The sequence below is a fragment of the Rhagoletis zephyria genome, unplaced genomic scaffold (assembly GCF_001687245.7).
Source record: "Rhagoletis zephyria isolate East Lansing unplaced genomic scaffold, Rhagoletis_zephyria_1.1 Rzeph_scaffold_08146, whole genome shotgun sequence".
Lineage (NCBI taxonomy): Eukaryota > Metazoa > Arthropoda > Insecta > Diptera > Tephritidae > Rhagoletis > Rhagoletis zephyria.
In genome coordinates this window covers 4,108-20,842 of record NW_016165226.1, presented here as the reverse complement: position 1 = coordinate 20,842, position 16,735 = coordinate 4,108, and the positions used below count along the sequence as shown (strand labels likewise).

General features: G+C 42.0%; 1 protein-coding gene across 1 annotated transcript; it reads left to right on the top strand.

The window, feature by feature from the left end:
* Positions 1–371: 371 nt before the first annotated feature.
* On the top strand, positions 372–16,001 carry Nup358 (nucleoporin 358). The gene is made up of 8 exons (XM_017630829.1): positions 372–392; positions 446–1,477; positions 2,115–4,104; positions 4,221–6,746; positions 6,857–7,833; positions 9,337–10,351; positions 14,557–15,372; positions 15,438–16,001. Exons 1-8 carry the CDS (start codon positions 372–374, stop codon positions 15,740–15,742), a joined length of 8,682 nt encoding a protein of 2,893 aa, XP_017486318.1. The 3' UTR covers positions 15,743–16,001.
* Positions 16,002–16,735: the final 734 nt, after the last annotated feature.

The window sequence follows — 16,735 nt, the reverse complement described above, 5'->3', positions numbered from 1 at the left end:
TCTTTCCCATTATCCACCACTTTTCGTCATAAGTAATTTTTAAGCTTAAACTCTTCAATCATTTTCTAAAACTTAACGATTTTGGAGATATTTTCAAATTGGTCCAACTTACGTTATATGGAGTTTACATGATTCAACTTTCACAGGCGATTAACTGAATCAAAAGTTGAACGAAAGTAGGCAGCTGAAAGGCCGTTTACACAAGGCACCTGCTGCATTTAACTAAAAGCTGCCAGTAAATCCGTCTAATGTAAATTCCCCACAAATCTTAAAATATAATAATTTTACAACTCCGATTGAATAACAGTACCGACTTTTGTTTTGTATGGAGAGTGATGCACCCTAATGTACATACATGCATTCTGTGAAACATGACTTTTAATATGGAGTACGTAATTCCTAATATAATTTGGCTAACAAAATTGCAAATTTTTAATTTCTTTAGCGGCAGTTACGCAGCTTTACCATCGCCAAGTTATACTACAAAATCAACGAATATTCAACTGCGGAGCAATATCTATGCTCCTACCTCAGCGTAAAAGAGGATAATGATCAGGCGCATAAATTACTTGGACAGTGCTATCAACGCCTTAAGAAACCAGATAAGGCACTACAGTCATTTCAGCGTTCCTTACAATTGAATTCCAAACAACCTGATGTTTTGACTGATGTCTGCCAATTATTATTGGAAGATGTGAACTTAAATGTGAATAAAGCGAAATACTGGTGTGAGCTTGCTGAGTCGGAAAAAGTGCAGCACGATGCAGTTTTCTCGCTTCGTTTGAAGCTGATGAATAAGGAAAATCTTGAAAACAATCAAGTGGAGGATTTAATACAAAAAGAAATAAGCGCACGACCAAATGATGTGCAATTGCGCGTACGGCTCATGCGTAATTACATTGAAGAAAATAAGGTGCTTGACGCCTTCAAGTATGTTTACAATCTTGAAATGAGCTTGCAAGGTAATTTCGCCAGCAACAGCGAATGGTACAACATTGTTTGGCTAGTCTTAAGCAAGTATGAACAGATGCCAAATTCGAAAAAAGATTGGGAATTCTGGCTGTTGTTGATCATCTGTTTGGAACGGCAAGTGAACATTAGTTTCTCCTTAACATCGGGCACTGCAACCGGCGGCATAACTGAGACTGCGAATTTGCTCTTCAATCTTGATCAGTATTTATTTAAAGCGACACAATTGTCAGACAAATTATGTGCACAGCGCGAGCTGGTTAATCTGTTTTTGGATCACTATCGCGGACAGATGTTGATACATGCTGCAGCTTTAATTTTCAAACGTGAACTTTTACAAAACAAAAATAAGTGGAAAGAAACTGTGAAGTCGGTGCTGCCATTATTACTTCTGGCATTTCAAACAGACGTGCCCGATAATAGAGAGCCTTGGATGAAGCACTCGGACGAACAAGGCAAGCAGTTGATACAACTGTGGAGTCGTGAGGGATCGTTTCGGTGTGCGCAGGTAAGGCGTAAAAATTTTGTAACACTTTCTGTATTAAAACTACATATCGATGGCCCTGTGCAATAACGACAGAATTCAAAATTCAAAAAATAAAAACTGTTACTACTGTTAAGTGGCTCATGGCTCTCTTCATTGTCGAATCCATGTCTAAACTTTTGTATTCACTTGGGATTGAAATGGATTAGGCAAGGATTAGAGACAGGAGCCACTTAACAGTAGTAACAGTTTTTATTTTTTGTATTTTGAAATGCGTCGTTATTGCGCAGGACCTTCGATATTTTTTTGTTTGTACATTTTAACTTTANGTGGAGTCGTGAGGGATCGTTTCGGTGTGCGCAGGTAAGGCGTAAAAATTGTGTAACACTTTCTGTATTAAAACTACATATCGATGGCCCTGTGCAATAACGACAGAATTCAAAATTCAAAAAATAAAAACTGGTAACTTTTGTATTCACTTGGGATGGAAATGGATTAGGCAAGGATTAGAGACTGGAGCCACTTAACAGTAGTAACAGTTTTTATTTTTTGTATTTTGAAATGCGTCGTTATTGCGCAGGACCATCGAGAATTTTTATGTTTGTACATTTTAACTTTCAAATAAATTTGTAAATGTACATATGTACCTACTAATTTACAGGCGGGTCGTACTTTGTTATCGTGTATAGCTGATGAGTCGGCAACCAATAAAGAGAACGCCACAAATCAAATTAACAACTTGCTTGGAAATAATCCTCCGCTATGGACCAGTACCGACGAGCTGCTCTCGCAAATTCGACAAACTTGTTCGGATAAACAATGGCGTCGCAATGTATTTGCTTTACTCTATTGCAATAGCGATCAAAAAGTGAAAGAGCTAAGCTCGTTGCTAATCAAGAGTCCAAAACTAAACGAGCCCGTATTTGAGTTGCCTACCTATGCTGATGTTGAGCACCATGAGGAGGCAGCTCAATACTTAAAACCACAGTCTTTGCAACATATGGTTTACCTTTGCCTTGGCAATGACAATCTAGGCTTTGTGCGTGCCAAATATTTTAGTGGTTTGAACTTTTCAACCCAAAATTTGGCATTTTGCGGCGCTGAATCCCTGAATCAGCTGGATATGGATACGTTTCTATATGCGGCAACTATTCAGGCCAAACGAGCACTACAAGTGGAACGCGAGGCCTTTGACAATTACAACTCTGGCAATCGCAGCGCCTCTGGTCGTCCGCGTATATTGCCATATGCTAACCTGCAAGGACACTTATGTACAGACGAGCAAGCCAATTGGTGGCAGGCTGCCTATCAGGTTTATAAGAACCTAAGCAGTGATAATTTGGCAGAATTGCGCGCTAATCTTCAATTTGGTATTGAAGCAGTACGTGGTGTCAATGGCCCGAAAATCGATATGATCATTGTATTCAAATTGGGACAGATATTTGTAGCACGCGCACAGGATATCGTAAAGCCTGTAGAGAAGGCGTTTTTGGAAGCGCGGGCAGAGAACATATACAAGTATGGCCTGAATATGGTAAAAATGAACAACAAAGGTGTACTAGAACCATTTCGTAAATACTTCAAATATGCTAAAGCCAACACATCTGTTGTTGAGCGTGAAGTTTTAAACGCGGCTGAAGATGCTGTTTCGTACTTGGCTTCGCGGTACTTCAAGAAAGCTGAATATGAGGACTTGATCGACGAGTTGGCGGGCATTCAATTACCATTTGCCACTTATTTGCAAGCAGAAGCTTATCGTAAATTAGACGAAGCCAATAAGACGCCGAAGAAGGCTAAACGCATGTACTTGGACCGCGCTAGCGAATGTCTAAATCAAACGTTGAATCTGTTAAAGAATACTGAAACAAATCCTGATCATCCTTTAAATTCCATAATACACACCGAATTAAAACGTCTCCAGCAAGCCACAATGAAGTTCATCAATGAAGGTAGCCCTGCTACTGGACACAATAATTCCAGCACATACGAGGACGCCGAAGCTGACTTCTACCACGAGGTATCACTTTCAGGTACTCCAGCAATGAATCGCTCACGTCGTGAAACAAATGCTTCTGCATTGATAGCAATGCCACGCAACACCGAATTGGAGAATTTGGTAAAGCAAATGGCAAACACTCTAAGCTTTGTTAAAGAGGAACTGGTTGATACAATCAAACCAGAAATGCTTTCAATGCGCAAGGAAATTACTTCACTGAAGGATAAAATCACTAGCCTTGAAGACGCCATGAAACGTACACGTATTTCGTCGAATCCACCTTCACGAGACGATGCTTCCCATGTGCTGGATGATCTTTACATGATCGAAGATGCATTGCAAAATCAATTGTATCAGCCCCCAGCCCAACCGCCGCATATGAGTGTGACCGGCAGCATGTTTCCCAGTGTTGCCAATGGCCCCAATGCTCCACCACCATCTGGTGGCGTACACAGTCCGTTTGTAGCAACACAACAAACCCAGCAACAAGCCGCGCAGCAAAGAAACTCGATGCACTTGCAGCCAAACGCCATGGCAGCAGCGGCCGCATACAATAGCCCAATGTTCAATCCTAATTATCCAATGAATTATTATCCACCGTCATACATGTTGCCGCAACCACCTCCGCCACCTGGATCGGCAGGAGGTATACTGGGTAGGTATCGTTACGTTGTTGTTTGCAGCAGGAATTATTGCTTTCACATCCAACTTTTGGATGTGTTGTCAGCCTTACATTTGATTACCATATTCACAACTCAACTTCTCCCACAGGTCCACGCAATGCTCTACCGATGCAGTACATGGATGCCAGCTTAAACTTCAGTATGGCTCCATCTACCCCATTGCTGCAGGCTCCACCACAAGAGGGCCGTCCAAGCAATCTATACGGCTTACTGACACAACCACAACAACCACCAACTGTACCCCCGCCGTTGCCACAATTATCCGTGCCAATGTCCATTGCATCCCTGGTGCCACCCATCACTAGTCATGCGCCATTAAACCAACAAATGGTTGGTACTTTGGCCCCAGCAGTTTCTTCTCAACCAGCAACAACTACTGCTCCAATTCAATTCAACAAGGCGCTCAACAACCAGCCAGTTGAAAGGGGACCACCAGCTAATGTGGTAATAACAAGTTCAGATCCCTTACCAAATCTCAATAGGCCAGCCCTATTGGCGCAACAACCAACTTTGAGTGTTACAATACCACCACACCATATCAAGCCTAGCCTCGTTGCATCGACGGAAACAAGTGCACAGCAGCCGCCAATACAACCGATCGCCTCTTTAGCTGCTAATACCACCACCACAAATGGCATTGTTAGTGGTGGGTTTACGGGCTTTGGTTTCGGTAGCGCCAGCTCAGCCGCACCGGGTCCGTTCAGTATTACTTTCAGTAATAGTTTTGCAACCTCAGCCTCGTCTGCAACATCAATCTTTAGCGGAAGTAGTACCACTAGCGTAAGCTCTTCAATGCCAACCACCTCGATTAGTACTACGACTTTCAGCTTTAAACCGCAAATCGAGCAAGCTCAAGCCCAAGCAGCCGCTGCAGCAATCGAAAGCAGCTCCAGCGATATTATCGCGGTACTAAATAAGACAAGCGATAGTCTCTCGAGTGAACCAAATAAGAGCGGCACAGAAGCTGACGTCGAATACGACCCCAGACCCGATTTTAAACCAATAATACCGTTGCCAGCCGAAATCGAAGTACGAACCGGCGAAGAGGACGAAGATGTGATGTTCTGTTGTCGCGCAAAACTCTTTCGGTTTGTTGATAAAGATTGGAAAGAACGTGGTATTGGCGATATTAAAATCCTCAAGAGCAAGGAGGGCTTTTCGAGAATACTTATGCGTCGCGACCAAACTCACAAAATATGCGCTAACCACAAAATCACAAAAGAATTGATACTAACAACACCTACGAATGAAAAAAAGGGCCATATTTGGGTAGCTAATGACTTTGCTGATGAGGAGTTGAAGACTGAACGTTTCTTTGTTCGTTTCAAGCTGCCCGAATCGGCTCAGCAATTCTACGATGCTTTCAAGAAGGCACAGAAGGAGGCAGAGGAATTGGATCGCAAGAAGGAGGCATCTGTGGCGAAAGAAAAAAGCATTGAGGAAAAGTCGGTTGCTAAGCAACCGCAACAACCGCCATTTGGGTTAGCTAAGAGCGCTGTGTCTAATTTTGCCACTAGTACACCTGCTACAAAAACCGTTGCTGATAAGTTACCAGTGGCCACAGAGACGTCAACGTTTCCAACAGTCGCTGCCACGAACTCTACACCAAGCGGCGGCGTTTCAAAGACATTGTTCGGCGGATTTGGTGTAACGTCTACGAGTGCTTCTTCTGCAACCGATAGCAACAAGGTGGAATTGCCAAAATCTACAGCATCGCCATTCGCCAACTTCACCTTCGACAAAATTGGCGCTGCCTCCAACACGGTTAGCACAGCTTCTGCTACTGCTACTACAACGAACACCAGCAATGCTTCGCCTTTCGCCAATATTTTCAGCACTTTGGGCAAGCCAGGCTCCGCCACTTCAACACCATTCAGCGTGGGGAATTTACCAACTTTTCAGACAATCATTGCCACCAGCGCAGCAACGCCAACATCAATACTACCTACCACAACAAGTGACGCTACGCCTACAACTGCATTGAATAAATCGAGCACTTCTGACGCGGAGGATGAATATGTACCCACAGCCACGTTCAACCCCGTTATACCATTACCTGATTTGGTGGAAGTCTCTACTGGCGAGGAGAATGAGCTTGTGTTATTTGAACATCGCGCCAAGCTATTGCGCTTCGACAAGGAGGCAGGCGAGTGGAAAGACCGCGGCATTGGCAACATAAAATTGTTGCAGGATAAGGACGATGTGAACAAAGTGCGTTTGGTGATGCGGCGCGAACAGATCCATAAGCTATGCTGCAATCAGCGTATATATAAAGATACCCTATTCAAATATGCGAAGAATTCCAAAACTGCGCTAACGTGGGCTGGCCAGGACTTCTCGGAGAATGAATTAGTCACTGAAATGCTTACGGTGCGCTTTAAGTTACCGGAAACTTGCAAAGAGTTCCAGGAGACTGTGCTCAAGGCACAATCAAACATGAGTAGTGAGGCTGATGAGGTTAATGTAAGGACCGCAGCTGCCGAAAAACAGCAAATGGAAAAACAGAATGAAAAGTCCGCCGGCAAGGAAGTTGCACCAGCAAAAGGTTTTGGTGATGCTTTCAAACCAAAGGCTGGATCGTGGAATTGTTCTGCTTGCTACATATCTAACACTGGTGATAAAAAATATTGCATTGCCTGTGATTCCCCAAAGGATGATAGTGTGCCTAAAAAGGATACCAANCTGGATCGTGGAATTGTTCTGCTTGCTACATATCTAACACTGGTGATAAACAATATTGCATTGCCTGTGATTCCCCAAAGGATGATAGTGTGCCTAAAAAGGATACCACAAATGTGTTTCTAACGAACCCTCCAAAGGCATCATTTGTTTTTGGTTTCTCACCAGTTGCGACCGGTGGCGTCACTGCACCTGCACAGGCAGCGGAAAGTAGTTTCACTTTTGGAAAACCTGCAGCAACCTCGAGTATCCTTACCGCGGTCACAACAAAGACGGATTCCGCTCCAAGCTCCACCACGTCCACGACCACTACGGAAACATCCACCAAAACTGGATTTGGCGATCAGTTCAAGCCGAAAGCTGGCTCCTGGACTTGTCAGGGCTGCTATTTAAGCAACGCCGGTGATGCTTTATACTGCAAGGCATGCGACGCGCCTAAAGATGACACTGTTCCCAAGAAGGACTCCTCCAACGATGTGCTGGCGCTCTCAAATCCAACGCAAAAGTTTACTTTTGGTTTTAATGCGGCCGCTGCTGCTACCCCAGCTGCAAGCGTTGCCGACAACAATGCTACAGCTAAGCCAGCTTCTTCAAGTGGCTTTGTATTTGGTTCAACGCCGTCTGAACCATGCAAATCCATATTTGGCAATTTAACAAATCCAAAACCTGCTGACTCGTCTAAGTCTTTTACATTTACACCACCCACAGCAAGCAGCGCAACCGGCTCAAATATTCCTTCGTTATCTAAGCCTACCTTCTCCTTCTCACTGCAATCGAAAGCTATGGAAGGGCCTGTAAAGCCCGCGTCCTCTGGAGCAGGTGGGGAATCTACGACAACGTTTTCTTTAGACAAGAAAGACTTCAACTTTACTTTAAAACCGAAATCGCCCGGAAAGTCGGGCAAGAGTCCAGCCAAGTTTGGCGGTGGTGGCGGTGATGCAGATGCCGCAGCGGATGATGATGAATATCAGGAGGAGGAAAACAATACATACTTTACACCGGTCATTCCACTACCAGACAAGGTTTGTAACGAAAAACTGTGTGAAATTAACAGGGTGTTTTTTTTTTTAGAAAATTTGGTACTTAATAAATGATTACACAGGCCTCCGAAATTTAACTCCCCCTTCCATATTTTTTATATTTTTTTAACTAGGTATGTGTTTCTATTAATGACATTCATATTTTATAATGTTTACCGATTTCAAAGAAAAGCCAAAAATTAATTTCTTTAAAGTTAAATTTTGTAGGATGCCCGGGATAAAATCAAATTTGTATGTATATTCAGTTCGACGATCACATTTATTCTTTTTCTAACTATACATTTTTCAATTCAAAAACTCTTACTCGCTAAATTATTTTTTCCAACGAGTCACGTACACCTGCTCCCCTTTTTCTATATATTCAACGAGCCAAACAGGTATACGCCCCCTTTGAACATTTATACACATATACATACATACAAANGTTATGCAGAAATTTTGTTTGGCAAACTGCGTGCAATTGTTGTTGCAGCAAACTCGGAGAGAGCGAGTTTGGCGACTCTCACAGCAAACTAATTTTGTTTGGTCAAACTGCAGCAAATTCGGTGTTGTCATATACAAAAATTTTAAATTTTGCGCGTTATGTACATCTGAAATTCTCATTTCGTGTTGGCAATAGCCATGAAAACCATAATGAACGTGCAACCCTGTGCCAAACTCGACATAACCACCTCCGAGCAAACTAAGCAGCCGCCATTTAATTTGGCAAACAAAAGTTTGTCTGCATAACACCGACCTTATTGCCGGCAACAAAAATTGTTTGGTGGGTACATACATATACAATATTCAAACAGACAAGAAACACAAACACATAAATATATATATACAGGGGAAATGTAAATGAGAGTGTATTGATGAACTATTATGTTCATCGTTTGAAACACAGCTTTCTACATGATGTGCAAGTACGAAATAATACAGTACACACAATACCACGTATACTACAATTTATACTTAAAAGTCAACAGTATTAGTTCAAAAAGCTCCATCCCAAAGAGACTAAGTAAATCAAAAAGACTTATGGAAACTTGTAGTTATGCGGTAACAGTAAGAAAAATAAAATAAAAAGTAATATTCTCATGATGGATTTTTTTTTATTATTTTTTCTTAGATTACTAACTAATACTTACATAAATTGCTAATTAATTTTTTAAGGGGAAAACTGTCGCAAGACTGTAATATAACTTGCAAAGTAAAGGAAATATATAACCAAAATGATATTGAAGTAAACTTGCAAATTTTCGGCAACTAAAAAATAAATTGTTTTCAGGAAATTTGGTTGTATTAGGAGATATTGTGAAATTTGTTACTTGTGTTAGTTACCTTTACGATTTTACTTTGTTCGATAGTTTTATCTTCGATAACGAATGCAACCAAATTGCGAAAAACTAACTGGATAACGTTTACGAAAAAAAACCCAATTTTGGTTATGATATATATATGTACATACAGAAATATAGTATGTAATTTTCTGTATGATTGCAGATCGACGTAAAGACAGGCGAAGAAGATGAGGAATTGCTCTATGTGCATCGCGCAAAGTTGTACCGGTTTTTCGAAGGCGAGTGGAAGGAGCGTGGTCTCGGCGATGTAAAGATATTGCGTCACAAACAAACGAAAAAACTACGTGTTGTTATGCGTCGTGAACAAGTCTTAAAAATATGCCTCAATCACGTGTTGAATGAAGAAGTTGAATATAAATCTAAGGATGACAAATCTTGGCTATTCGTTGTGAACGATTTCAGTGAGGGCACAGTAGAATTAGAAAAATTCTCATTACGCTTTAAGACAAAAGAGGTTGCGCAAGGTTTTATGGATGCTGTTAAGAATGCCATTGATGGTACTGCTGTCGCCGTTGAGAATGTGGGTAGCATTTCCACAAATACCACTTTAAATATGACTGAATATGTGGAGAACGAAAAGGAGATTGCGAACGAATCAGCGTCTGCTGGTTTATCAGATGCGGATAAGGCAACAGCTGATAATTTGCTCTTACCCAATGAATTTTTCACCGCTCAACCGACTTGTGCCGGCTGCCGTGGATGCGATCCGGACAAATTTGTCTTTCCCGTAGTGAATGAAACATTTGTAAATGAAGAAGACAGCAAAAAAGCACTGAAACCTTTGGCTTTACCTTCGTTGTCATTGCCAAAAATCGGCAATACAGGTAGCATGAATCGTTCGTTGCTAAAAGAAAGCGCTTTGTCACCAATGGTTCCTTCTCCTGCTACACAAACCCTCACCACTAACGTGAGTGATAGCACAGCTACTCCGAAAATGGGTGAATCGAATATTTTCTCCGGCTATGGTGACGTGAACTCTACGCCGTTTGGTGTTGGCAATGAGAAGACTGCGAGCGCTTTCTCTTTCACTGCTGCCATGAATAGTGGCAATAAGGATGTGGAAAATAAAGCGGGCGCACCAAGCACTGAGTTTTTGTTTGGAAATAATTCTAGCTCTACCGGATTAAGTGGAAGTTCTTTATTTGGAAGTGGATCAGGTGAGTGGTTTGCTATTATATCTCGTTTCATTATTGAACCTACTACAAGATTTAAGAGCCCAAAGTTCTATATTTATATTGGGGGAATTATCGATCCGGTGCATACTGTCATGCTATTTATGCACCATGCTAGATAGTATGCACAAGGCTCTTGCCAGAGGAACGGTGGAATCGGAATTAGAGTCCGGATGGCACCTATACAAACAGCATAGATGAGAGGACAGCCACTCTTCTTGCAGCTCACTTCCCGGAGGCCATTACCTTAGAACAGGGGCCGGAGGTCCGGCGAACTATACCGCGACCATGTGACTGGAAACTGGTAAGAAGTACTTTCCCCCAGGATTCAGTCAGGTGGGCGCTGGGATCGTTTGACCGATATAAGGCCCCAGGGGTAGATGTGGCATCCGTCCAGTCATGTTGCAGCAGGGTGGAGAGAACTTAATACCATACCTAGCGGACATAAAAAGAAGCAGCCTTGCGGAGGCTTATGTCCCACAGGTGTGGCGGAGGGCGCAGGTAATCTTTCTCCCGAAGGTGGGAAATATAGGGACTACTCGCTAGCAAAGTCTTTCAGACCTATAAGCCTTATCTCCTTTGTGCTAAAAGCAATGGAGAAGATAGTGGACAATTACATAAGATCTAACATTCTGAAGGTAAACCCCCTACACGTTTGTCAGCATGCGTACAGAGCTGGAAGATCAACGGACACAGCCCTGTATCAACTGACAAACGAAATTCAGGGGGCTTTGGAATGCGGAGAAACAGTGCTCTGCGCTTTCCTCGATATAGAAGGAGCGTTCGACAATACGTCTCACTCTGGTGTGCGCAGGGCACTAGAGAAGAGAAACGTGCAGCCAGTGATCTGCGACTGGGTGGATACGCTGTTGCATACTAGGATTGCCGAAACCAAGGTGGGGGAGTGTGCTTCCTTGCATGCCTTCTAGAAGGGCTTATCCATTTACATTTTACGGGAATGCATTACAAATGAGTTTCAAAATAAACATTTTAAGTTGCAATAACACATATTTCATATAAAACTTAAGCAAATACTACAAAATGTATGATTTTTATAAATTAAAGAAACAACTTTAAAAGAATTGCTCCAAAGGGCCTTCTGAAGTATGTCCTATAAAATCCCTTTTGGAAGGCCTTCCATGGGTAGCGAAAGAAGAAGCCCGTTAATTTGTGCCACCTCATGCAAAAAAGAAAGGAGAAAAGAATGTAGAGTGGAAGGCCTCTTGACTCTCAGGACTCAGGACTAATGTAGGTATGCCTTCTTATTGAATCAATTCAAACACAATTCTTGCTTTTTGTGTTGCATAACTTTAACTGGGATTCAGATTACAATCTCCCCCCTTACACAAGTCGTCTTAAGCTCATAAATTTGCCTACACTCGCAAGTCGTAGAGAAATGCTGGGTATAATATTTATCGTAAAATTAATGACAGGCTTGATTAATAGCCCGGCCCTTCCGGCTGAGGTCAATTTTAATGTGCCCTCTCGAGTGTCAAGACCCTTTCGACCTCTGTTTTTGAACCCATGCAAAACTAATTTAGTTTTTTAAGTCAAGATTTTAACTCTCATTCCAGCACGTTTGGTATATCGGACTCGATTTTTACTATAAACAAAACTATCATTTCCACTCTCAATAATTGAAATACTATCTTTAGCATATCCAATCAGCTGATGAATTTGATTCTGTAGCTGAATAGTTTTAGATCTCGACACTTAACAAACTCCTGTTTCCACTACTCGGCACCAAAAAACTAAAAAAAAAAGGTTCCGTACGTCATGCGGACTGCGCCCCCCGTGTCGGTTGGGCGGGAATGGAGGGTAAAAAGCCGTTGGGATTAATTAATTAAATTAAGTAAAGGCATTCTAAGAGGCCTACCCAAGAAGGACTGAAAAAAGTGCTCCTTGCATGCCTTCTAGAAGGGCTTATCCATTTCCAATTTACGCGAATGCATTAATTTATATTATTTACCATTACAAATAAATTTCAATAAACATTTTAAGTTGCAGTAACATATTTGATATAAACCTTAGCAAATCCTTCAAAGATGTATGATTTTTATAAATTTAAGAGCCAATTTCAAAAGAACTCCTCCAAAAGGCTTTCTGAAGTCCGTCATATAAAAACCCTTCTGGAAGGCCTTCCATGGATAGCGAAAGAAGAAGACCTTCAATTTGTGCCACTCCATACAAAAAAGAAAGGAGAAAGGAATGTAGAGTGGAAGGCCTCTTGACTCTCAGGAAGGCTTTTCAGAAGGGCTTTTAACTCCTGAAATTATCTACTGGGTAGTGATTATTGCCAGGGANAAGAGCCAATTTCAAAAGAACTCCTCCAAAAGGCTTTCTGAAGTCCGTCATATAAAAACCCTTCTGGAAGGCCTTCCATGGATAGCGAAAGAAGAAGACCTTCAATTTGTGCCACTCCATACAAAAAAGAAAGGAGAAAGGAATGTAGAGTGGAAGGCCTCTTGACTCTCAGGAAGGCTTTTCAGAAGGGCTTTTAACTCCTGAAATTATCTATTGGGTAGTGATTATTGCCAGGGAGAAGTTTGAGAGCACCCTCTGCGACATTATTCAAAGAGGCTTAAGATTAACAAAAAGATGGTGTGCCAAGTTAGGCCTTAGCATCAATCCGGCCAAAACTGCCATCATCCCATTTACCAGGAAAATAGCCCTATTGGGCATGAGGGAGATAACCCTGGAGGGGGTCGTGGTCGGCGTCGCCAGCGAAGTGAAGTATCTGGGAATAATCCTAGACACCAAACTTCGACGGAAGAAGCATGTGGACGCGATCACCTCTAAGGCCACGAAAGCGTTAATGCTGTGTAAGCGTCTAGCAGAAAAATCCTGTGGTTGTAGCCCCATGATCCTAAGATGGCTCTACATCATGATATTACAGCCAATGATTACCTATCGGGTGGTGGCTTGGGTTTCAAGAACTACTCAGGCCACGGTGAGACAATCACTCACCAAGCTACAGCGACTGGTTTGTGTATGTATAACTGGAGCAATGCGCACATGTCCGACGACAGGCAGCCAAAAGAACTCTGCTCAGCTTTGCTAGAGAGGGATGTGGCAAAGGTAAGGTCATATCCTCTAGGAGTATGGAGAAGCTAGGGTCCTCGATCCCGCTTGCTCTGTTCCCTAGAGATGCCATTGGAAAAACCCNAGGCAGCCAAAAGAACTCTGCTCAGCTTTGCTAGAGAGGGATGTGGCAAAAGTAAGGTCATATCCTCTAGGAGTATGGAGAAGCTAGGGTCCTCGATCCCGCTTGCTCTGTTCCCTAGAGATGCCATTGGAAAAACCATTGTATTTGAGAAGAGATTTAAGATAGAGTTATGCAGCAAAACAACCTGGAGCGCCCCGCATTCGAGGGATTACTCCAGGAGTACACACTGCATTGGTAAATAGATGGCTCGAAGACCCCAGATATAGTAGGGGCAGGAGTCCTTGGGCCCAGAACAAGAATCTCTGTTCCTATGGGGAAATACCCGAGCATCTTCCAAGCAGAAGTCTAATGAGAATAATGAGAAAATTATAACGTTGAGTGATATTCAGGTGGCACTCAAGGCTCTTCTATCCTATGAAGTCAAATCCTCACTGGTCCTTGAGTGCATTGAGAAGCTAAACTCCCTTGGCAGGCACAATAACATCTGGTTAGCGTGGGTACCCGGCCATAGGGGAGTAGAGGGAAATGATGTTGCAGACTGCCTCGTTAGAGAGGCGGCAGCCATCACACCAGTTGGCCCAGAGCCCTTCCTGGCAGTAGGTCCCAATACCATAATGGAGGAGCTTAGGTGAGAGAGGCTCACACTAAGGAATTTTAACTGGCGCAGTTCGGTAGGAATGCGCCTGGCAAAGAGTTTACTTGGAGGGTTTAACAAGAAACCGAATGTGAGGCTGTCTGCAGAAGACATGAGAGGAGTTTAGGCTCGTTGTGGCCACAGCTTGAGCACATCCACTCCCTACCCCCGAAGGCACTATTGAACTTTCTAAGGGAGCTGGGCTTAGATGAAGGGATGTGAAGAGAAGAGGGCACAATAGATCACCAGGTCGCAGTGCACACCTCATATTAATATCTATCTATCTATCTAGATAGTATGCAACGGATCGAGATACCCCTATTCATTCATATCATATTGCATAATTTGCGCCTTCAAAAATTGAGTGTTTTTTGATTTTTCGTATTTCAGATAAGAAACCCGTTTTCGGACAAACACCGTCGATATTTGGTAATGCCGCCAACTCCGTATCCAAGCCCGCCGATTCTACTACCATATCTGAAAGTGATAAACCCAAATCCATTTTTGGTGGAATTGGCAGCTCTATTGGAAGTGGATCTATATTCGGCGGTAAACCTGTCTTCGGTTCAGCCTCCACTTCTATTTTCGATGGAAAATCTGCTTCGAATAATGACACAACAAAGTCGATTTTCGGTAGTTCAGCCATTTCTACCACAAATTCACAGGGCAGCACATCCATATTTGGTGGACCTTCATTCGCAGGTTTTGGAAACTCGGTTAATACTCAGAGTTCTATATTTGGAAATAGCAATAATACGAACAACTCAAACATCAATAATACTAACAAGGATGGCTCATTATTCAGCGACATTGCTAAGGAATCAACAGCGGCCGCACCTAGTTTTGCTGATCTCTCTAAAAAAGCTGGCGCAATAGACTTTGCCAGCTTAGCGGCCAAGGCGAACTCGACACCTGCAAATAAGCCTGCCCAAAAACCTGGTCCAGGGGAATTCATTGGCCTTACCGACCAGGATGCATTCTCCAGCTTTGGAAAGTCCAATCAAAATATGTCAAAGGATGGTAGCGCAAATGACTCAGCGAAAAGTGCTGAGGATAATGAAAACTATGACCCTCATTATGATCCTGTAATTGCATTACCCGATGAAATTCGTGTAAGCACCGGCGAGGAAGAAGAAACTAAGTTATTCGGCGAACGTGCGACTCTATACCGTTACGACGCCAATACGAAGGAGTGGAAGGAACGCGGTAAGCAAATAAAGTTGAAATTTAACGTCTTTCAGTATACTTCAATGCATTTCTATATGTTCAAGGCGTTGGCGAGTTGAAGATTTTGCAACACACCACCAAACAAACATATCGCTTGGTTATGCGGCGCGAGCAAATACACAAATTAGTGTTGAACCACGCCGTTGGACCAGATTTTAGTTTTAACAACATGAATAATAATCCGAAGAGCTTTATTTGGGCAACGCTTAACTATGCCGAATCGGGCGAGGGCGAGGTAGAAAAATTGGCAGTGCGCTTCAAGAACGTCGATCTCGCGAATAAGTTCAAGCAAAAGTTGAATGAATGCATCGAAGAAGCAAAGCAGCGCGAAGAAGTAGCGCAGGATTAAATGATTACACTCCGATAGCTTAAAAAATAAATAAACAATAGGATTAAACAAAAAATTCTGGTATCGGAAAAAACTTAAAATACACACGTACATACATAAATTATCTAAGTTATAGCATTCCTCATAATTTCCATTATTCATTTTAATTGTAATTTTATTTGATTTTCTTGAAAAGGTGTACCTTATGTGTTATTTTGAGTTTTGGAAAGAATTCGTACGAAATTTTTTTGTTACGCCGCATGTGCGGCTGGACCAAAATTAGTGAGAAAAATTATTATATTTGTGGTAAAAATTAACATTGTTATTCGTACATTATACTACATGATATATTATAATAAGGACTTAAATCACTTCTTAAAATTGCACACGTTTTATTTAAGCATATTAAATTTGTCTTGCAAAACAGTAAAAGGGATGACGGAAAAATGTATGGCCTCCCCTCAGCTGTGGCAATCACGGTTATAAACAAGTCGACCCGAGCGGGGACTAGTAGCCGCTACAACAACAACAACGGAAAAATTTATTTTTAAAACCCTAGTTTGTCGTTGGCTAAGTATTTGTTAGCTTGGCTTTAAACTAGTTTGGCAGGTTTTTGTCAGAATTTACCGGAAATCGTTTCTGTAATCGATGTCCTGGCAAATTAGTGGTAAAATGAGAGAGTAGAAGAGGTTCCCTCTTTATCAGAAGTTTCAAGATTTTAGGAGAAAATAAGAGAGTTTGGCAGGTTTTTGTCAGAATTTACCGGAAATCGTTCCTGTAATCGATGTTCTGGCAAATTAGTGGTAAAATGAGAGAGTAAAAGAGGTTCCCTCTTTATCAGAAGTTTAAAGATTTTACCGAAGAATTTTTCCTGGTGAAATCTGAAAGGTCAAAGCAAATTGAAAGCTGAGTAAACAAAAAAGAAGAGCATGTCTGCATTTTCAACTTATTAAAATTATCGTAACGAAATGNAGAAAATAAGAGAGTTTGGCAGGTTTTTGTCAGAATTTACCG

What these genes read in the sequence shown, in the direction of transcription:
- Nup358 (XM_017630829.1), top strand. Translation starts at nt 372, where the DNA reads ATGACTTTTAATATGGAGTAC. An exon ending in TGACTTTTAATATGGAGTAC is followed by an intron (nt 393 to 445) that starts GTAATTCCTAAT and finishes TAATTTCTTTAG; the next exon opens with CGGCAGTTACGCAGCTTTAC. An exon ending in GATCGTTTCGGTGTGCGCAG is followed by an intron (nt 1,478 to 2,114) that starts GTAAGGCGTAAA and finishes ACTAATTTACAG; the next exon opens with GCGGGTCGTACTTTGTTATC.